Source organism: Cibotium barometz, chromosome 7, assembly GCF_041138505.1.
Source record: "Cibotium barometz isolate CiBa-2024 chromosome 7, ASM4113850v1, whole genome shotgun sequence".
NCBI classification, from domain to species: Eukaryota; Viridiplantae; Streptophyta; class Polypodiopsida; order Cyatheales; family Cibotiaceae; genus Cibotium; species Cibotium barometz.
In genome coordinates, this window is record NC_141052.1 from 5805554 (window position 1) to 5828506 (window position 22953).

The window sequence follows — 22953 nt, forward strand, 5'->3', positions numbered from 1 at the left end:
ACATGGAGAAGAAGAGAGGAAAAAGATAAAGAGAGCAAGAGGGATTGCAAAAGAGGAAAGAGGGGTGCGCTTCATTGAAATCGTGAAGAAGAAATACGGAATAGTCATAAGGTCTAGGGTGAGAGAGAGGGAGAAAGAGGGAGACAAGGGGAGAGAGAGAGAGAGAGAGAGAGAGAGAGAGAGAGAGAGAGAGAGAGAGAGAGAGAGAGAGTCTAGGGAGATGATGAGGGAGACTTATGTGAGAACTTTGATGCAAGGGAGGAGAGGGTGAGAGGGCAACTGATAGGAAGAGGGTGAAGGGTGACAGAGAAAAAGAGGGAGAGACAGGGACAAAGACAGACAGAGGGAGAGAGAGCGAAAACAAGGATTTTGATATCTTTCTAAGACAACTTTACAAAATCTTAGACAAGATGAGGGAGAATTGGGAGGAGAGGGTGAGAACTTCGATAAAAGGGAGGAGAGGGTGAAATGGTGAGACAAATAGGGAGAGGGCTATAGGTGATAGAGAAAAAGGGGGAGAGATAGGGAGAAAGACAGAGACAAGAGGGAGAGCGAGCAAGAACAAGAGAGATGGTGAGAGGGAGAAGGGAGAGAGAGAGAGAGAGAGAGAGAAGTTGGTGGAGGAGGAGCTGAGTTGGGTTGAGCGGTAGTGGTGGTGGTGGTGGGTGGAGGAGTTGAGCTGGGCTTGGCTGAGTGGCTACGGCTATAGTGGTGGTGAAGATGGGAGGAGCTACTTGTAGAAGGCTAGTGAGAGGATATTAGTTTTTATGAGAGAGAGAGAGAGAGAGAGAGAGAGAGAGAGAGAGAGAGAGAGAGAGAGAGAGAGAGAGAGAGAGAGAGAGAGAAGAAGAAGAAGAAGAAGAAGAAGCTACCTTGACCAAGCTCGCTCTCTACCAAGCCTTAGCTGCAAGTGTTGCACTACAAGAGGGGGTAAAAAATTCCATTTTAGGTTGCACCTCACGTCCTAACATTCTCTCTTAACAGACCCAACCCAATGTTCCTAGTGTTCTCCCTTAACCAATGTTCCTAGCATTCTCCCTTAACCAACCCAACATTCCTAGCATTCTTCCTTAACCAATCCAAACCATCAAAATACTGGTGGGTACACCATCCCAATGTTGCATGATACAAATGTTGGATCAAAAAGAATGTTGCATGATCAAAATAGATCCTTGCCCAATTCATTTGGATGTCTATGCTAAGAAAAGCATTAATTAATTTTGTGGGTCTTCTATTCACTCTTAGTGTAAGGTTCCAATTAAAGTCAAAGGTTTATTAGTAGGGCTTATGTAAATAGGACATTGGCACCCCAACAAACAGATAGAAAGCAAGATGGCAACAACAAGTAAGATGAGTGACACAGAACCGCACAGAGGCGAAGCACATACAAATAACAAAGCTAGACCCAGAGTTATAAAGGTGCCCACCCACACAATGAGCTTGGCACCCTCATAACCAAAACACAATGAGCTTGGCACCCTCATAACCAAAACACAGAGATGAGCACATACCTTCATGCAGCCCGATTGAATCATATAGAGGCCTACCAAGCATGAGCACGAGCATGACATACGCTGAGCGAACCTCAAGCGCCCAAATGTAGGGTGGCACCTCGAAAAGAGGAGCCCACTCCCCTACATCACTAACAATGCAATCAGCTACAACAACATGCGGACATAGGCCAACCATCATGACCCAGCATCATGCAACCCTACTCCCCTCATAACTAGAATATAGAAATAACGGAATGATAAAAGAAGATATAACAATGGGAGAGAAAGAAAAAACCTGCATGTTACCTTCATGGAACCCGACCGAAGACCACAAGCATACAAGAGGCCAAGCAAGCACGAACACAAGTGGGCCATACAGATGCCCAACGAGCACGAGCACTTAGGTAGACCAAGTGCAGTCAGACAATGAGGCCTAGCCAACACGAGCACGAGCGAACCATAGACGCTCACATGTAAGGCGGTGCCTCAAAAGAGGAGGCCACTCCCCCACTCCCCGAGTGAACCATAGACGTCCACATGCAGAGTGGTGCCTCGAAAGAGGAGGCCACCCTCCTCCACTTCCCCTCGATGGGAGTTATTGCATGGAACAGGAGGAATAATATTATTCGATAGAAATAAAAAAAAGATGTTGGTGTCCTATTGACACTTTTATTTGGTGTGCATATTGACACTTTTATTTGGTGTAAATTAATTTATAAAATGCCAATAACGTGGCATTATATAAATTAATGCTCTAACTTCCAGGTTACCACCCCCCAAAGCAACCCTCGGCTCCCCCCTCTCTCCCATCACCGCGGCCCCATCCATCGCTTCCACCCCCTCCGTTTACCCTCTGCCCTCTCCATCACCGCGCCCCCATCCATCGCTTCCACCCCCTCCGTTTACCCTCTGCCCTCTCCATCGCTTCCACCCCCTACGTTTACCCTCTCTCCACTGTCCCATGATAGACACATATATAATATGCTGGCAGTTGAACATGCACGAGCAAAGAGAGAGCGAGAGAGATAATATGTTTAGTGCACAAAAAGAACCGAGCGAGAAAGAGCTCTTGAACTATGAAAAGAGAGAGAGGGAGAGACTGCAAGCCTTTGCTATATTTTCAGAGAGGAGGGGCTGTATGTAAAAAAAGACAACAATTTTGTTGGCATATGTACAGGGAGGGGCATCATTTCTTTAAATAAACATTTGAAAAATAACTTAACCATCCGAAAATCGGCTCCACCCACTTGGGTATGTACGGAAAAAAATTTAACCATCCGATTTATATTTTGCTAAGAAAAGCATTAATTAAATTGCTTAGTGTAGCATGGAGTGCTAATAAGCTCTTGGATATGGCTTCCCTGCAGCTCTCTTCTATGTGGCAAGCGAGAAACGCGCACAAGTACTACCTCTCTGTTCGTCTTTTCCACAGGCAGCAAACACACACTACACTCTGGTGAGTGCTCTTTCTTTTTACACACACACGCGCGCGCAAAAAGCCTGCACTTTTGATTATTGCACGAGTCCTACATCTGTCTTCGTCCTTTTGACTAGCAAGGTGAGTGCTCTCTCTCTCTCTCCCTCCCTCTCTCTCTCTCTCTCTCTCTCTCTCTCTCTGCGCGCGTGTATGCTCTCTCTGACACACACATACACACGCGCAGAGAGAGAGAGAGAGAGACCTCTCTCTCTCTCTCTCTGTCTCTCTCTCTCTCTCTGCGCGCGTGTATGCTCTCTCTGACACACACATACACGCGCGCAGAGAGAGAGAGAGAGAGAGAGAGAGAGAGAGAGAGAGAGAGAGAGAGAGAGAGAGAGAGAGAGAGAGAGAGAGAGAGAGGAAGGAAAAAGCCTGTGCTTTTGATTGTTGCAGGATAGGAAACGTTTACAGGTCTCCCACCTGCAAGTTCTCAAAGTCTTCTGGTCCAGTGCGCTACATTCCGAGGAGTATCAGGCTGCCTAATCAACCCCCTTTCGAAAAACGGGATGAACACAAGGACCATGGCCATGGACACAGCCATGATGTTCAAGAAACGGATAAGAATTTATTGTCCCGAAAAACACAGAAAGGGTGTGAAGATGCAGCAGGTTTGCATATAAATCCTCTCAGTGTGGTTGAAATGTCTGATCCGGGCCATGATTTGGCAGAACATAAAGGGAAAAGCCTTGAAAGACCCAGGAAAACACAGCAAGCCAGAGCTAAGGATGCAGGAACTTTAACCGGATTGGTTGATGTGTCAGGAAAATGGCATGATCTGGCAGAAGAAAAGGCGGAAAGAGGGGGAGAGAACTTGTCTTTTCCCAAACAGGGTAAGACTTTTGTGAAGGGGAAGTCTGCTCTGGAAGGCGGAAAACCTGTGTATCTGCGGTCATCTCAAGATGTTCATAGTTTTCTTTTGAACATGCAGAAAGCAAAAAGGACTGGCTTGGAGCCACCTGGGCAGTCAAAGAGCATACCTCATGTCAGGTTATCTATGACTCCTCATATGGAAGACAGCCTTTGCATTGATGACGAGGACTTGTCTTCGCTTCATGAACAAGAAACCCTAGATGAAAATCAAGGGGTTGACAACTCTAATTCAAGAAAACTAGACTCAAACAGTACTGCTGCACAAGAGCATGCCAAAAATCAGGCAATTCGGTATCTGGCTATGAGGTATGCCTATGACGCAAATATTTTTGCATTATATAATCACATAGTGAAGTAGGCAACAGCGTGTTGAATTTGTAATATTTCTTGCACACTAGGCCATATACAGCTTTCCAGTTGAGGAAAAAGCTTCAAAGTCAAGACATTACCCCTAAGTTGGCTGATTATGCACTAGCTGTTGTCCAAAACTGGTATGTACTCTACTTAAGCAATTACCATCTCTCAAGTAGAAAAGGACTTTAGGTGCATTTTTCCTTTTTCTTTATAATGAGCTGCTATGGGTTATCGATCAGATAGTTGAGCTTAATTTCTTTGGGAGACAATCTTCTGTGTCCAAGTTTCAGCTGAAGGCCTTTACACATATGGTAGGGAGATCAGCCATGCTCTTGATGTATATACCAGGCTGCCCCCTTCTGCATACTGGGGTTGATTCTTGAGAAAGGATGGATTGCAGTTTGAGACAAACACAATCAAATGCAATTCAAGAAGCTGCACTGTAACTGAATGCAAATAGTTAGCAATGCATTCCTTGGAAGTACTTATGAAAATTGATTTATTAAGAACTGAATTAGATAGACAACATTATCTACTGAAAGAAAGTTTTATACAGGTTAGTTGGGCTGAATAAGTGCTACAAAAAGATTCTCAAGCCATGTGACAATTTTGCAAGGTTGAGACTTAGAGACTTGCCCCCTTCTGCATATTGGGGTTGATTCTTGAGAAAGGATGAATTGCAGTTTGAGACAAACACAATCAAATGCAATTCAAGAAGCTGTATTGCAACTGAATGCAAATAGTTAGCAATGCATTCCTTGGAAGTACTTATGAAAATTGATTTATTAAGAACTGAAATAGATAGACAACATTATCTACTGAAAGAAAGTTTTATACACGTAAGTTGGGCTGAATAAGTGCTACAAAAAGATTCTCAAGCCATGTGACAATCTTGCAAGAACCCAATCCATGTATGCATGCTAGAGGCGGCTACAGGGCAGAAACACAAGGTAGAAGGGTCTCAAACCAGGTGACCAGCAGTTGTGAAGGAAAGCACAGCCATAAGGTGCATGTGGCTAGCCTCTAAGGTGCTGTCTAGTCCTGGGCCGATCTGTAGAAGCAACATTCCAGTCAGTCTCCAGGGCATTCAGGCCTCAGGTTAGTCATTTACTCATTTAGCAATAAAGCAAATACACCTTCATACGTGGGGGCTCTTCAGTGGGTGAATTCGGGACCCAATCTGGTGTACTTGTCTCTCCCTTTCTCTCTTCTACCCTCTCTTTTTGTTACAACCCCACGGATCTGTTAGAAGTCATCCCCTATCGATATTTATACACCAGGGCCTCTGTTGTGGGTGTGCCCGCCCTGTATAAGGTGTTTTATCATTTTTCCTCACTCCCCGTATTTTTCCCATTTTTTCCATGGTGTGGATGGATGCTAGATGGTTGGTAGGAGCACCTAGTGGCTGGCCGACTGTCCATTCAGCAGTCGTGTGGCTGGACGACTGCATATTCAGCAGTCGTGGAGGTGCTAGTGGCTGGCAGACTTGCTCCTACAGTCGTGGAGGCCATTTACTGCTGGCCGACTGCTGTATGCAGTCGTGGAGAACTTTTACAGCAGGCCGACTGCATGCATGGGGCATATAAATAGGCCCCATGCCCCCCACCATTGTATCATTCAGTTATTTGCGGGATCTTGTGTATAGAGAAGAGTTTACACACCTATCTCTCTGTGTTTCTTGTGCTGTCCATTTTCTGCATTCTACTTGCTCTTGTCAATCCAAGTTTAGTTATCATTTCCGCTGCATATTCTGACACCATCTCCTAAACGCAAAACACGAGTGATTAGTACAAACCCCCTAAGAGGGGTGCATGCTAGCTCACCACCCAACCGTAGGTTCGCATTTGCAAATCTCTCCCGAGCCAGAGGCTAAGGCTCCAATCCCACGAACCATGCTAGTCAGCACTGGTATACAACTAACGCCTGCTTGCTGAGACCTTCAGCACAGCCATCTGTGATCTGTGACTCCAATGATGTTCTGACGTTGATCTTGGTCCATCACAGACGACAGAGTGAACAACTCTCTATGAACAATAATAACCCAAGTCTAACTCATATTGTGGCTACTGGTGCTATAAATAATTGTCCGGTCATAAATAGCAAGTATACATGGTATTGTCAATCATGAGCCTTAGCCGCATGTATCAGCCTACTTCCTCTAATCCCAGGGCCTCTCTAACCTTGTTGGATTAGACCACTAATCCTAAAGATTAGTACTAGGTATGTAACATACTTCCTCTCTTTAGACATTTTCACTCTTGGAAACAAAATCTGTCTAATATAGAAAATAGGGAAACCTATGTAGTGAAATAGCAAGTTTCCCAAGTTGAATATTTTCCAGTCTTGGAAATAAACAGGGGAAACTCAAACTACATTTGACCATCGACTCCATAATCTGGTTCACCATTCATGCACTTTCCACGCATAACTCTGCCATAGGAACTGACTAAATGTGGAGTCACTGTCCCTGCAACTATCTCAATGGAACTAAAAACAGACCAACTCGAACCAGAGTCGTGAGGAACACAACAATCCCTCAATTCAACTCTCGAGGAATCGAAAAATCTAATATCATAGAGACAATTGTCGTGGCCAATCAAATTACCTATTCTATCGGGATTGGGTAATTTCTCGTATCCAAGGGGTGAAAATACCTTCCCTCTCTCAGAACCATAGAACTGTAAGATATGTGAACACTCGTTAGAGAAATGACCTTTGAAAGTGTTCCTATCAAGACCGTGTCTATCCTTTGCCAAATGCACAACTATGGAATTTGTTGTATAGTAGGTCAATTCTTTCTAGGACTACACCTAGAACTACATCTTCAAGTTCTAATTCTCAAGGGAAACTTGGGTTGACGCCGCCCATACCAAACATAACATGTTTAGTATTATCATAGGCAGATCTTGACTAATCAAATGATCTCTTGGTGCTGGACATGTGCAATGTTCCACGAGAACTAGAACTAATGTATCCTCTCTGTTGCGTGACAGATTGATAACAATCATCACGAGTAGGAACCTATCTCAGTTGAACTCTGACTTGCTGAAGTATCCAGAAACTTCAAGTCCCAACTTAGCCTACTATGTCAATGTAATCAAGATGCAAGCGAAATTTGCCAACGTCAACACTCTCTATTGGAATTGAGTTAGTGTCCTACAAGTGCAAATCTAGTTGTGTTAGGCAAGATTGAGAAGGAATTGATCAAGATTGGGAAGGAATTGATCACTCTTGACTTAATCTTATGTGTAAAAGCATGTAAGGTTTCTGGATATGTCTATATTCCTATTGGGTGGATTTCTAGATTGAGGGGAAGTGGCAATTGATTTGAGAAATCAATTACAAAAAGGAAGGAAGAACAAGATTGAGGATTGTAGATGATTGGAGAGTGTTATGTAGTTGGGTAGAATTTGCAACTATGATTGGGTCTATGTTTTGGGTAAAGTGGTTATGCTTTACTAGGTGTGAAGCTTCTTTGCTTCGTAGATGTGTTTGGGTAAAGTGGATGCTTTGCTAGATGCTAGGTAAAGCTTCTTTATTGAGATAGTTTTGAGGATCTTGGCACGTGCATATATTTTGTAGAGATCATGATTGAGATGAGTTTTTGTTGGTATTGAGATCAAGAGGGTTCTCAGATAGATTTATTCTCTCAATAAGATTTAGTTTGTATGTTGAAAGAGGTTGCTAGCAACCTTAAGAAATCTTTTGGAAGAATTGCAAGTTGAGAAGTGATGGATTGTAAGACGTATATGGGGTATGTTCCAACTTGTGGTGGTATGGGACGCTAGGATGTATCACATGTGTGGGTTTACAGAGTTTCGTCGAGGTTGATGTTTTAGCTTCTGATGGGATTGTTATCTAGAACTCAGGATTGCTGGATGCCTAGTTCACGAGGAGAGTGCACTAGCCTCTCATATGACAGATGTCCAATTCATTAGCCACACACTACAAGGCAGATGTCCAAGTTATCAGCTTTATGGCTGTTATCCATAGTTGTGTAGTGAGGTATTGATTGGTTGGATTATACTAGTTCGACTCAATTCTAATAGAGAGTGTTGATGTTGGCTGATTTCGCTTGCATCTTGATTACCTTGACGTAGTAGGCTAGGCTGGGACTTGAAGTTTCTGGATACTTCAGGTGGTCAAAGTTAACTGAGATAAAGTTCCTACTCATGATGATTGTTATAATACCAAGTGTCACAACCCCACGGATCTCCTAAACGCAAAAACGAGTGATTAGTACAAACTTTCTAAGAGGGGTGCAGGCTAGCTCACCACCCAATCGTAGGTTTGCATCTGCAAGCCTCCCTCGAGCCAGAAGCCAAGGCTCCAATTCCACGAACCATGTTAGTCCCTGCTTGCTGAGGCCTTTGGCATGACCGTCCGTGATCCAGCGAATCCAATCATGTTCTCGACGGTAATCTTGGTTCATCACAAACCACAAAGTGAATAATGAAAGAAAGTGAAGCAAAAACACAAATTTAGGCCTAGGTACAAGACCTGTAAATGTTGGAAACTGATGTTTATTGGTGAAAACTGAGCACGAGGAAAGCCCGTAGGTGCTGGACAATGGTAAGAAGCAGAAGCAACTGCTAATGACCTCAAGTGGATGCAAAACAATGAGATGAAATGGGGGAAATGGGGGTCAACCCTTATATACTCCCCCAGAGTGCTGGTCGGCTAGCTGTAGTAGGTCGACAGCAGACCATTAGCATAAAATGCTAAAAAATGCCTAAAAAAATAGTAGAAAAATGCTGAATAATATATGCTAAAATATGCCAATGCAGGGTCTCATAAAATGACCAGTACAAGCATAAAAAGGTGATGTAGACCCTCTGGAGATGATATAATCCAACACCTCCTCTTCAGCGCCAGAGGGGCGGTCCAATACCAGCATGTTGAAGTAACACCTCCAAAGTAGCTCTCGGAGGTGGTTTGGTGAAGAGATCAGCCACATTGTCCTTGGTAGAACAGCAGGCCAGTCGAAGAAGTCCCAACATGATCGAGTCGCGTACAAAATGATAATGCACTTCAATATGCTTGGATTGTCCCCGTATCACATGATTTTGTGCTCAATCCAGAACCAAGCATGAAGCAATATCCAGATGTAGACCTCTGAGTATCAATGCAGCTTGCCCAATCAGTAACTGTGAAGCCAACCAAATCAGCACCACTGGAGTAGGCGATGCCATAATCTGAAGCACCTCAAAGATAACAAAGAACTCTCAAAGCTGCTTGCCAATGAGACCTTTGAGCGGCTAATGAGAATTGGCTGAGGACACTCATAGCATAGGAGATGTCTTGACGGGTGTTGGCAAGGTAAAGCAATGAGCCAACAATCTGCCGGTACTCTGGGGAATCCACCAAGGGTGTATCGTCCTCCTTGGATAACTTGGCATTGAGATCCATTGGACAAGAGAGAGAGGTACAAATTGACAACCCATAAAGTGAGAGCAGCGTCTTCACATACTTCTGCTGAGAAATGAAGATATAGTTATCTTTTTGTCAAACCTCCAGCCCAAGAAAATAATGTAGAAGGCCAAGATCAGTCATCTCAAATGTCTCTGAAAGCTTGGACTGAACTTGTGTGACCAATCCAGTATCGAGCGAGAAGAATGAGGTCATCAACATACAAAACGATGACACAAATATTTCCATCAGAAAGAAGCACATAGAGATTGCTGTGAGCATATGCCCTCTCAAAGCCAAGAGATAACAAGAAGGTGAATTTGGGCATGTTCTTGGATTCATCTAGGTATATATATAACAAGAAGGCATCAATCTTTTGATACTAGGCACAGGGTGCCTGTTTGAGACCATAAAGAGCCTTTTGTAGAAGATACACATGGGTGTCCTGTCCCTGAATCACGAAACCAGGAGGCTGCTCAACTTAAACTTCCTCCTCTAAATCTCCATTCAGAAAAGTAGATTTGACATCCATTTGGAACACGGGCCATTTGAAGTGTGCAACCAAAGCCAAAACAATCCTGATGGTGGTATACCTAGTTGTAGGAGCAAATGTCTCATCAAAGTCTTCACTTGCCTTCTGAGCATATCCTCGAGCAACAAGGCGGGCTTTGTACTTGTCCAAAGTACCATCTGCCTTTGAAAATCCATTTCACACCAATAACACGATGATGTAAAGGCCGTGGCACCAAAGACCAAGTGTTATTCCTCTCAATAGAGGCCATCTCTGCTTCCATGGCTTGTCGCCACTGCGGTTGTGAAAGAGCCTCCTCTGGATTGTCAGGCTCATCGATCTCTTGGAGAGAAGTCATGAGAGCATAATTCACTGTGTGATCAGATGTGGAAGCCCGAGATGAACGGTGAGGTCCAGGGGTGGTGGTAGAGATCTGGTTATGGAGCTGTGCATCAGTGAGACTGTAAGCCCAACGGGGCGTGCAGTGACAGACTCAACCATGTGTCCAAGAGATAAAGATATAGAGAGAGGGGGCAGAGAGAGAAGGGAATAGGGATCTACCACATTGAGCGGGGAACAAGCCCCGTCCCCTTTTAGGAATTTATTCAGGAACGTTGGCCAGGACCAATACAATCAATGAATACAAAACAAACAAATATGCCGATGTAGGATATCCAAGTCGATGTCGATGTGATCTTTGATGCCGAGCTCACCACGGGGATGACCCACAAGTATCTCTCACCGGGCTAGTACCAAATCTAATATCCAAATCCAAATCCAAATCCAATGAATCCAAATCCAAATCCAAATCCAAATCCAATGAATCCAAATCCAAATCCAAGTCCAAGTCCAAGTCCAAGTGCAAGTCCAAATACAAGTCCAAGTCTGGATCCAAGTCCAAGTCCAAGTCCAAGTCCAAGTCCAAGTCCAAGTCCAAGTCCCAAGTTCAAGTCCAAAACCAAGTTATATGTCTAAGATCACATTCAAGTTCCATGTTTCATACCCAAACTTCATGCCCAAGCTATATATCCAAGTTCAATGCTTCATACCCAAGCTATATACCCAAGTTCCATGTGTAAGTTCCATGCTTCATGCCCAAGCTTTATTACCAAGCTATATACCCAAGTTCCATGCTTCATGCCATCACCCTCTTGCTTTGGCTGATGGCACACATGAGCTTGGCGGTCGGCACTTGGCTGGCGGCTGGCTAGCAACTTGCCCAAGGTGCGGCCACCGTAAGGAGTCTCAGTGATATTGTCTTTGGGATTGCCCGAAGGCTCAGCAGGTTTGGCGGTGGATTCTCCGCATCTTCACTATGGACAGGGCCTTGTGTCATGGCCCTGTGAAAATGGAGCAGGACAAGTGTGGGCATGGTGGTTGCAGAGTCAGAATATTTTATGATTCACATGGGGGGTGCCCGGACAGTGTTTAAGATGTGTGGACATCCCTAGGTGTGAAGGGGGGAACTAAAAACATTAAGTTTTAATGTTTATTGAAGTTTGCCCCTAGGCCTTAGTGGCCCTAGGAACTTATTAAGTTGGGGCCCTAGGGATTAAATTGAGAAGGAGTTTTCTCTCTCTTCTCTCTCTCTTCCCTTTTTGGGGAGTCGTGTAGCAAAAGTGGAGAAGCCCTCATGCGCTTGTGTACTAGCGTGGAAAAGCTCAAGAGAAAGGAGAAGGCGGCTGTTTTGCTGTGGCTGTAGCTGTTTTTCTGAGTAGAATCAGCCGTACAGCACTGTACGGCCAGAACTGGGCACTCTCTCTCTCTCTCTCTTTCTCCTCTGTTGCTGGCGGCGCACAGGACAGCTGCTGGAAACTCTGCGCAGAAGACCTGTACAGGCTGTACAGTCTGTTTTTCAGCCCATACCCTACTGTACGACTGCCGTACAGTGTACGGGCAGTCAGATACAGCAAGTTCTGGTGCAGGCGGCGCTTTCTAGGGTGCTGGACAGAACTGTGCATGCTGATTCAGGCAGGTACAGAAGTGGACAGCAGGCTGTTTATGCAAGTACAACGCCTGGCGCGTATCCCGAGGCGGTACAGACGGGTACTGTGCTGATTTTCAGATCTGTACTTTCAAGGACAGCATAGGAGTGAGCATCAGGAGGAGGATACAGGCAAGTGCAAGCACACGTGTGAAGCAGGATTGTGGATTCAAGTGCCTGCAGGCACAGATTGGTGCTGTTGCTTCCTCCAGTGTTGTTTCACGAGCTGAACTTGGTAAGCTCTGTTTCTGTTCATCCATCTCTCTTTCTACTGCTTGATGTCTGCTGCAGGTATGTGTTATCTGGCTCCTTGTGAGAGGAGGGGTTTGGCAGATTGACAAGGGATTAAGACAGAGATTGAAAAGCACATGTATGTTTGAGCTGAGAAGATGTATCATGCTCTTGAGTTATGCCAGATGTATGCCCATGGCTGGCCTGCTTAGTGATCTTGGCTGATCAGAGGGAGGCACAGTGTGTTGTTTGAAGACACAGATCTGTGTGCATAGATCCTCTGTGCTGAGAAGGATTTGTGGGCAGTCAGATTGGACTTACAGGTGTAAACTCTTGGCTGGTCTTTGTGTTGTACTCAGCCATACATATTATTATAATTGAATAAAGAAATACCGTAAGGGGCGCCAAGCTTTGGGGCCAACAGGTGTCGCTGTGTTTTCAGATTTGGGCACTCTAGCCCCAATCTGTGTTTTGTTTATCATCTAGACTACAAGTGGACGGGTGATTGCTCTTACCGCACTCTGGTTTTCTATCAGAGGCCGGTTTCAAGGTTACGTTGCCGGGACCAATCATCAACTTTCTGAAGGGGGTGAGCTCGTGGTTGCTTTGGAGAAAGCCATCGCTGAAAATTCAGCAATCATGTCTGATACAGAGGAAGAGTACTTCTATCAAGAAGAAGAAGAGCAAGAGTCCTCTCCTGAAAGAGATGTATCTGAGGATATTTTTGCAGGAGAACAAGCTGCAGATGTTGAGCCTTATGAGGATGTAACACAGCCAGAAGATGTGCATGGTAAAGAGGATGATGATGCTCGGTTCAAAGATCGCTTGGCTAGTGTTATGGATACTTTTATGCAGCTCACACAGAGTGAGAGATTTGCTGAATTTTTGAGATCTCGCTCAGAGCCCCGCACAGAGCCCCAGAAAAAGAAGAAGAAGGTTCGTTCGAAGAATCTTTCTCAAGGTCATAGTGGTACCACTCCACAGGATCCATCTCTTGCCCAGTTTCCAAATATGCAGCATGCTTTTGGTGCTAACCCACAGAGTTCCTTCTATGGACAGCCACCTATTCCTCAGCAGAACATGCATCCAGGGTACTTTGGTGGTGGCTCGGTGTTCCAATCCATGACTGGGGGTTATCCTCAGGGAGGCATGGGTATGTATGGGCCTTTTGGAACCAATTTTCAGCCTGGCATGCAAGGGAATATGTATGGTGGTATGCAGTCCGGTATGCAAGGAAATGTGTTTGGAAGCATGCAACCTGGGATGCAAGGCAATATGTTTGGTGGCATGCAGCCAGGTATGCAGCATGGAATGTTTGGAAACATGGCTGGGATGTATGGTATGCCTGGTGTTGGAATGGGAAATGTTGACCCAATGATGGGTATGAATGTTGGGGGCAGCAATCTTACGAAACCACTTCCATATGATAATCTAACGCCTATGGGAAAGGCGAAGGATTACAAGGAAGGGGGAGCTGCAGTGAAGTTTGACACTTTCAGTGGGGCCAAGGATAAATTGAAGGCACTTACCTTTTTACAGTAGTTTGATGCTGCTTTTTCTGGTGGGAATTACACAGAGTCCTCGAAGGTGAGGAAAGCTGCCACTTTTCTCAAGGGCAATGCTTTGCAGTGGTGGTCTACTCTTCTTTTGCAGGGCATAGCACCCACCACATGGGTCCAATTCAAACAGGTTTTCTCTTCCGTATGGCTCACATCTACATTCGAGGTGGATGTTATGACAGCATGGCACAAGCTGGATGCTTCAAAGTGTGATAGTTTGGAGGATTATAACAAGAAGTTTTGGGAAGCTCTACTCCCAGTGACTTCTTATCGTGCCGTGCCATTATCTGAGCAGGTAGAGAAGTATTGTTGTGGGCTGCCCAAGGAGGTACGAGATTATTGTATAAAGACAAGAGTAATGAACATGTCACAGATGATTGAGAATGCTATGATAGCCAATGCGTTACTCACAGGTGGTTCATCTGGATTTAAAGGCAGTAAGAAGCTGGGCAAGAAAGCTGAAAAATTTGGGCATGCTTCTCGTGATGCTAAAGGGTCTTCAGACAAAGTATAAGAAGTTGCCAATGCCCAAGAGGACTTCTGAGGAAAGACAGGCTTTGAGAGATGCTCAAAAGTGTTTTTACTGTACTGAAGAGGGGCATATGTCATTCAATTGTCCCAAGAGAACGTCCAAGAAGGACCCTGACAATAAAGGAGAGCCCAAGCCAAAGAAACAAAAGCCTTCTGCAGGCTTAGTTCCTGATCTTGTGGGGGAGCAGCTAAGTGGTGAAGCTACAGAGTTGTGCAGGGCATGGGGCAAAGTGAGAGATCAGAATGCGTTGATCTTCTTTGACACAGGTGCTAGAGCCAACTTCATTTCACCAGATTTGGCTGGCCGATTGGGGATTCGCGCAGAGGAGATGGGGCCGTTACATGAGGCTAATATGGCTTGTCCAGGGTATGCAGAACCCGTTACTCCTATTATTGGGAAGCTTTGGCTTCATTTGCAGGGTTATGTGGACAGCGAGGAGTTCTTCATCATGCCTTTGGATGGCTGTGATGTTTTGTTGGGGATGCCATGGTGCCACAGGGTACATGCGGTGGTGGATACTTACAATAGGAAAATTACTCTGACTCATAGAGGGAAAGAGCATGTATTGGATGTAAAACTCAAAGGGGAATCTGTTCCTATTGTATCCGCTTCGGCGATTTCATCAGTAATGAAAAAGCATCTTTCCGCGTACTTGATTTATGTAAAGGATGCACAGGATGATGAGTCTAAGTCTAATTTGTCAATGTTAGATAAGGACAGGGCTGATTTCTTAAGTGGGTTTCAAGACTGTTTTTCCGAGTCATTGCCAGGAGAATTACCTCCTGAGAGGCCAGAAGATCATGCCATAGATCTGATTCCTGGTAGTACTCCACCGAATAGACCGCCGTACCGTGTTAGTGCAGCCCAACAGGAAGAGATTATGAGTCAGGTGCAGGAGCTTCTAAATAAGGGGTTGATTCAGCCTAGCTCATCACCCTTTTGCTCACCTATGCTCTTAGTGCAGAAGAAGGATGGTTCTTGGCGCATGTGTATTGATTACAGGGCGCTGAATAAGAATACCATCAAGAATCGATTCCCCATACCGAGGATCGATGACATCTTGGACCGCTTACAGGGCTCCACAGTTTTTAGTCGTATTGACTTGAAAAGCGGGTATCATCAGATACGTATTAGACCCGAGGATGTGCATAAGACAGCATTCCGAACCACGTTTGGATTGTATGAGTTCTTGGTTATGCCCTTTGGTTTGACGAATGCGCCTGCCACATTTAACAGAATGATGGACAAGATTTTCAGGCCTCATAGAGAGTTTGTGGGCACATTCTTTGATGATATGATTGTGCATTCACAAACTGAGGAAGAGCATAGAAGGCATTTGGCCATTGTGTTTGCAGAACTCAGAAACCATAGGTTGGTGGTTAATGGCAAGAAGAGTGAGTTCTTTTTGCAGGAGATCCATTTCTTGGGGCATATTGTGTCTGGTCATGGAGTCCGTATGGATCCAGCAAAGGTGGAAGCAATACTTAATTGGCCAGCTTTGAGGACCGTGCATGATGTACGCAGTTTTCTAGGATTGTGTTCCTATTACAGGTGTTACATACGGCACTTTGCTGAAATTGCTTCGCCTCTTCATGCTTTGACGAAGAAAGCAACTCCGTTTAGATGGGCTGATCGGGAAATTACAGCATTCAAAAAGCTCAAAGAAAAGCTTACTTCGGACCCAGTATTGGTGTTACCGGACCTCCGAAAGGCTTTTGTTGTCCAGTGTGATGCATGTGGAAGTAGCATTGGTGCAGTTCTCATGCAAGAGGGACATGTGATAGCCTATGAGAGTAGAGTTTTGCAAGATGCCGAGAAGCATTTGCAGGTGTATGAGAAAGAGATGTTAGCTGTAATTCACGCTCTTTCTACATGGAAACATTACTTGCTTGGGGCTGATTTCACTGTGCAGACAGATCATCAGACCTTGCGATATTTCCTCACGCAGACTAAGCTTTCAGAGAAGCATATGCGTTGGGCAAACTTTTTGTCAATGTTTCACTTTCAGATTGTGCATGTGGAAGGCAAAAAGAATGTAGTGGCAGATGCTTTGTCACGCAAGCCACAGGTCTCTGCAGTTTCACTTGCTTATCATCATGAGCTTGATGAAATGAAAGAGCAGTATGCCCATGATGAGGACTTTGAAAGGTTGTATGATCAGATGTCTGAGGGTCAGCGGCATGAGCATTACACTCTCAGAGATGGGTTTTTATTGATGCATGGCAGACTGTGTGTTACCAGGCCATTGCGACTCAAGGTTATGATTGAAAGTCATGCTCCACCGTATGCAGGTCATAGAGGTATTGACGCCACGGTCAAAGCAGTGGAGACTTTCTTTTATTGGCCAACCTTGAGAAGAGATGTTGATGCCTTTGTGAGGCAATGCATCGTATGTCAGAAGGTAAAGTTTGACCGTCAGAAGACACCAGGGTTATTACAGCCTTTACCTATTCCGGATAGACCTTGGGAGAGCATTGCCATGGATTTTGTATTTGATCTTCCACGGACACAAACGGGAAATGATGGCATCTGGACTATCATATGCAGGTTCAGTAAGCAGGCTCATTTCATTCCCGTGCGGAAGACCATTAAAGTGGATCATATGGTGAAGTTGTTCATGGCGAACATCTTCAAGTATCATGGCTTGCCTACGTCTATCATTAGTGACCGTGATCCACGGATGACGAGTTTGTTTTGGAGAGGGTTGTTTGACAACATGGGTACAACTCTCAAGTTTTCATCGTCATTTCATCCACAGACAGATGGTCAGTCAGAAGAGGCTAACTCTACAGTGTTGGATCTTCTCAAGTGTTATGTGTCAGAGCACAAGCAACAATGGGAAAAGTATCTTCCTTTGGTGGAGTTTGCATATAACAACACTGTACATAGCTCGACAGGCAAGGCGCCTTTTGAGATTGTAGAAGGAGGGAAGAAGATACCACCCATTTTGCATACAAAGGATAAGCTCTTTCAGGCTGATCAGTATGTGGAGAGCTTGGATGAAGCTTATCGGAGAGTTAAGTTGGCCCTCCAGAAAACTCAGCAGAAGCAAAAGAAAGCCGCAGACCGTCACAGACCGTCACAGACGTGATTTACAGTTTGCATTGGGTGATTGGGTTCTTTTGCGCTTTGAAAAGGCTAGACTCAAGAAGATGAAGGGTAAAGAGCGCTTATTCCCTAAGTTGAGTATGCGATATTATGGGCCTTTTCAGGTTTTGGAAAAGATTGGTGAGGTAACCTATCGTTTGAAGTTACCAGATCACTGGAGGATTCACAATGCTTTTCACGTGAGTCTTCTTAGACCTTTCCGTGGGGATGTGCCTGAGGATGTATCAGATGAGGCTCAGCCGGAAGTTGAGGAACTTGATGAGGTTCTGATTCCAGAGCAGATACTGGCACATAAAGAAAGGAAGGTACGAGGTAAAGTTTCCCGTCGCTATCTTGTGAAGTTCAAGAACTATTCACCGATGGATGCGAAGTGGATGGAGGAAGGTGACTTAACAGATTCACCTCAGGTTTTGCAGCTTTATCTCGATGCCTTTGAGTTAGAGCCGACTCTTATTGTGGCTCATTCAGGTTCAGCAGAGCATGGGTCTGGAGCATTACCTGATGCTCAAGAGGGGGGTAGCACCTCCACTCCCTTGATACAGACAGGCTCAGATGACATCTAGAGGTCGCTTGGTGCAGATTTTATCTCATCCGAAGGTACTGCGGCTGACAGTACATCTGTTTATGGGACTTCTATGATATATGTGTACTAGTCACATGGAGATTTTTGTGGATATGTATGGTTCACAGTGGTATACAACTTGGATTATTACTATGCCATTGGTTTGCAGTGAATGTTGATACATGTGTATGGCTCAGAGAGATTGGGACGCTGATCTTGCCATATTGTATATTTCACTTTGAATATTTTGATGCAACACCAGAATGCAATCGAGGACGCTTGCCATCTTTCAAGAGGGGGGTATGTCATGGCCCTGTGAAAATGGAGCAGGACAAGTGTGGGCATGGTGGTTGCAGAGTCAGAATATTTTATGATTCACATGGGGGGTGCCCGGACAGTGTTTAAGATGTGTGGACATCCCTAGGTGTGAAGGGGGGAACTAAAAACATTAAGTTTTAATGTTTATTGAAGTTTGCCCCTAGGCCTTAGTGGCCCTAGCAACTTATTAAGTTGGGGCCCTAGGGATTAAATTGAGAAGGAGTTTTCTCTCTCTTCTCTCTCTCTCTTCCCTTTTTGGGGAGTCGTGTAGCAAAAGTGGAGAAGCCCTCATGCGCTTGTGTACTAGCGTGGAAAAGCTCAAGAGAAAGGAGAAGGCGGCTGTTTTGCTGTGGCTGTAGCTGTTTTTCTGAGTAGAATCAGCCGTACAGCACTGTACGGCCAGAACTGGGCACTCTCTCTCTCTCTCTTTCTCCTCTGTTGCTGGCGGCGCACAGGACAGCTGCTGGAAACTCTGCGCAGAAGACCTGTACAGGCTGTACAGTCTGTTTTTCAGCCCATACCCTACTGTACGACTGCCGTACAGTGTACGGGCAGTCAGATACAGCAAGTTCTGGTGCAGGCGGCGCTTTCTAGGGTGCTGGACAGAACTGTGCATGCTGATTCAGGCAGGTACAGAAGTGGACAGCAGGCTGTTTATGCAAGTACAACGCCTGGCGCGTATCCCGAGGCGGTACAGACGGGTACTGTGCTGATTTTCAGATCTGTACTTTCAAGGACAGCATAGGAGTGAGCATCAGGAGGAGGATACAGGCAAGTGCAAGCACACGTGTGAAGCAGGATTGTGGATTCAAGTGCCTGCAGGCACAGATTGGTGCTGTTGCTTCCTCCAGTGTTGTTTCACGAGCTGAACTTGGTAAGCTCTGTTTCTGTTCATCCATCTCTCTTTCTACTGCTTGATGTCTGCTGCAGGTATGTGTTATCTGGCTCCTTGTGAGAGGAGGGGTTTGGCAGATTGACAAGGGATTAAGACAGAGATTGAAAAGCACATGTATGTTTGAGCTGAGAAGATGTATCATGCTCTTGAGTTATGCCAGATGTATGCCCATGGCTGGCCTGCTTAGTGATCTTGGCTGATCAGAGGGAGGCACAGTGTGTTGTTTGAAGACACAGATCTGTGTGCATAGATCCTCTGTGCTGAGAAGGATTTGTGGGCAGTCAGATTGGACTTACAGGTGTAAACTCTTGGCTGGTCTTTGTGTTGTACTCAGCCATACATATTATTATAATTGAATAAAGAAATACCGTAAGGGGCGCCAAGCTTTGGGGCCAACAGGTGTCGCTGTGTTTTCAGATTTGGGCACTCTAGCCCCAATCTGTGTTTTGTTTATCATCTAGACTACAAGTGGACGGGTGATTGCTCTTACCGCACTCTGGTTTTCTATCAGAGGCCGGTTTCAGCCTTGACTCGGATCATTACATGGGGCACTGTCGCTTGGGCCACAGAGGTTGAGGTGGTCAGGGCTTACGGGGAGGATGGGAGAAGGCTAGCCCTTCAGGTCTCTCACCACCACATTTCGGTAGTACAAGTCACAGCCCCACTTGCGACCAGGCTCATTACAGAGATGGGAGATTTGCAGTAGCATTGCAGCCTGGCACCTAGATGTAGCGAAGCCATTGAGGGTACCCACACTCCGCCAGTAGAGTCTACCAGGAGCATTTGGCTCGATATCATACATACCCTTTGCGGTCATTGGGGAAGTTGCAGGGTGGATCCGACCGCATGTAGAAGCGGCGGGAAGCTTTCTTGAGGGTACCCACACTCCGCCAGTAGAGTCTACCAGGAGCATTTGGCTCGATATCATACATACCCTTTGCGGTCATTGGGGAAGTTGCAGGGTGGATCCGACCGCATGTAGAAGCGGCGGGAAGCTTTCTTGAGGCTCTGGCGGGCTGGCCCTGTTCTCATTGATAGAGGTGGTGACCCCACTTGGCATTACAGACCACCTGTGTGGTTGTTTCCCCCCCTCCCCCTGTATGAGATAGCTTTCTTTGCTCATAGAGTGGCCAGCTAGAGAAGAAGCGTCTCTTTCCCCTCTTTTGATTACTTGATCCCCGCCCTGTACATGAGGCAAGTTTGTATCTAGCCCTTCGTGCCTGTTTTTTAGCCCTTTGTGGCTGTCTTTTGAGTAACTAATAGAAGGATCTTTTTCTCGAGAAAAAAAAGACACCGGAGTCACTGCCGGTGTAGAAGCTCGCTGTGGTAGATGAGAAAACTCTCCAATATCGCCTGGAAATGGGTCCATAATCTACTCAGAAGAGGTCATGGAAGAAGAATCAAGTCCAAATAATATCTCATCGAACCAAGCATCTTGAGATATGATAATATCCTCCACATCCGGAACCCAAAAACTGTATCCTTTGGATGTCGAGCTATAGCCAGTGAAAATCATCCTCTTGGACTTAGGGGTAAGTGTAGTCCGCTTCTTATCTGGGACATGAACAAAAGCAACACAACCAAAGACACGAAGATGTGATACAGATGGCATATGTCCAGAAAATGCCTCCTTTGGTGTCAACCCGTCAACTGCCTTCATGAGTGAGCGATTTATGAGATAAACAAAAGTAGCCATAGCTTCTCCCAGAAATGCGGAAGGAAGACCAGAATGATGCAATAAAGATCTCGCCATCTCTGTCATGGTTCGATTTTTCCTCTCAACTACTCCATTTTGCTAAAGGAATTGCTGTCTGCCGTTGAATACCTTTCGATGCAAGAAACTCATCAAAGGGTACAAACTCACCACCATTGTTAGTCCATTGTAGAATGAGATTGAATCTCAACCATATTGCATTCCGTACTCGTGGTACCATGCTTTCCGTACCCGTACTTAAAAAAAAGTTTAAAGTGACTAGTCACTTGTAACATGCGGAAGCTTCGGTAACTTCAATACTCAGAATTCAGCACTCTTTTTGCGACGGAAATTAACGCACAAACTGAAAGGAGATGTGCAGAAAATAGAGAGAGAGAGGGAGAGATGGAGAGGATACAGTATTGGGTCCCAATTACCCTCTGTAGGGCCCCCACCACGGATGGTGTATTTGCTTTATTAGAATGATGTGAATCTGAAAAGAAAATACAGAATTCTTGACCTTTCTTGGCTGGGAAATCCCTGCCCTTGACCTTCAGTACTCCACCCCTTTGCTTAGCAACTCCCTTGGCTTGTCTAGCCCTTGATTTGCTTGAGCTCTTGGTGAATAATGAGATGATTGAATGGGAACATGGGCTAGGCTATTTATACTACTCAATATGAGCAGTCGGCCAGTATACATCCAGGCGGCCAGCCTAAAAGTCCCACGACTTGTGAAAATCCAGCAATAAATGCTGAATTAAATCCCAAAAAATGCTGCGTTTTTCCATGCGCCTGAATTCCAATGGCTGGGCAAGGCCTTTGCACACATCCCAAGGGCTGGGCAGCCTGTATGGGCTGCCCCATACTTGCCATACAGCCATGTAAAGGCTGTAAACTCCTGGAATTTGCCTTACTCTTGTCCTAGGGCTGTCCTACAGCCCCTCCATGGCTGGTGGGTTCAGCCTGGGCCTTCCTGGCCCTCATGGGGGTGGTTCCACACCATTCCCATGCCCACACTAAGATCGGGGGGTAGCCCTATGGGCTGGCCCCTTGTCCTAAACACTAACTACTCAGTGATCTAGCATCCGGTACCATACCTGATACACAGAATCACTGACATCATTCTAGAGGGAGACTTGAAAAGATGCAGGGGAGAAGAGAGCTTGAGCTCTTGCAAGCACACACACACTCACAAAACCCTAAAAGAGAACACACAAGGTGAGAGGCTGAAAATTTCTTCTTCTTCACACAACACTCAACACAACATATACAAAGATAAGAGTACACACAATATGAAAGGTACTCAACCAAATACATACTAAGGTTCTCTATAGTGTGAACCCAACTAAATGAGCTGGCGCTATAACTAAGCAGTCTCTAGAATGGTTGTCACACACCCTGTCATCCCATTGGCCGCATATCATGCCAGTGGTGTAAGTGTGGGGCCTATCTCCCAGGCAGGTCATTAGTGTCCACCGCCTCACTAGATGAGCTTGATATCTCAATACTCCCCCTCGAGCTCAACTCCATCTCATGTACACCAAGCGAAGCCCTGAATCTGCGGAGCTTCTCTGTACCCAATGCTTTGGTGAATATGTCAGCGACATGATCCTGTGTGCTGACATAAACAAGGTCAACGTCTCCGGCCAAAATCCTCTCTCTGACAAAATGGTAGTGGACTTCTATATGCTTCGTGCGAGCATGAAAAATTGGGTTCTTGGCCAACTGTATACTGCTAATGTTGTCACAGAAAATGACAACTTGTCTATCCACTGATAGACCCAAATCTGCAAGTAGCTTTCTCAACCAAGCTACCTCACATGCTGCCATAGCAGCACCTCTGTACTCGGCCTCTGTACTGGATAGAGCAACCGTAGGCTGCTTCTTGCTGCTCCAAGTCACAGCAGCACTTCCCAAAGAAAACATGAAGCCACTAGTAGATCTTCTATCTGAGATA

The 22953-nt window shown here is 45.4% G+C and overlaps 1 protein-coding gene across 4 annotated transcripts in view; it reads left to right on the top strand.

Moving 5' to 3' along the window:
* Positions 1-2794: 2794 nt before the first annotated feature.
* The window catches only part of LOC147636623 (regulatory protein RecX family protein), a 93864-nt gene continuing 73705 nt past the window's right edge, over positions 2795-22953 (top strand). For 3 of the 4 annotated variants that reach the window (XM_086800067.1, XM_086800070.1, XM_086800069.1), the window contains exons 1-3: positions 2795-2949; positions 3364-4146; positions 4239-4331. In XM_086800067.1, the coding sequence (XP_086656193.1) occupies positions 2846-2949; positions 3364-4146; positions 4239-4331 (980 nt within the window). In that variant the 5' untranslated portion in view covers positions 2795-2845. The remainder of the gene's footprint in view (positions 2950-3363; positions 4147-4238; positions 4332-22953) is intronic. The other variant, XM_086800068.1, reaches the window with a different exon arrangement.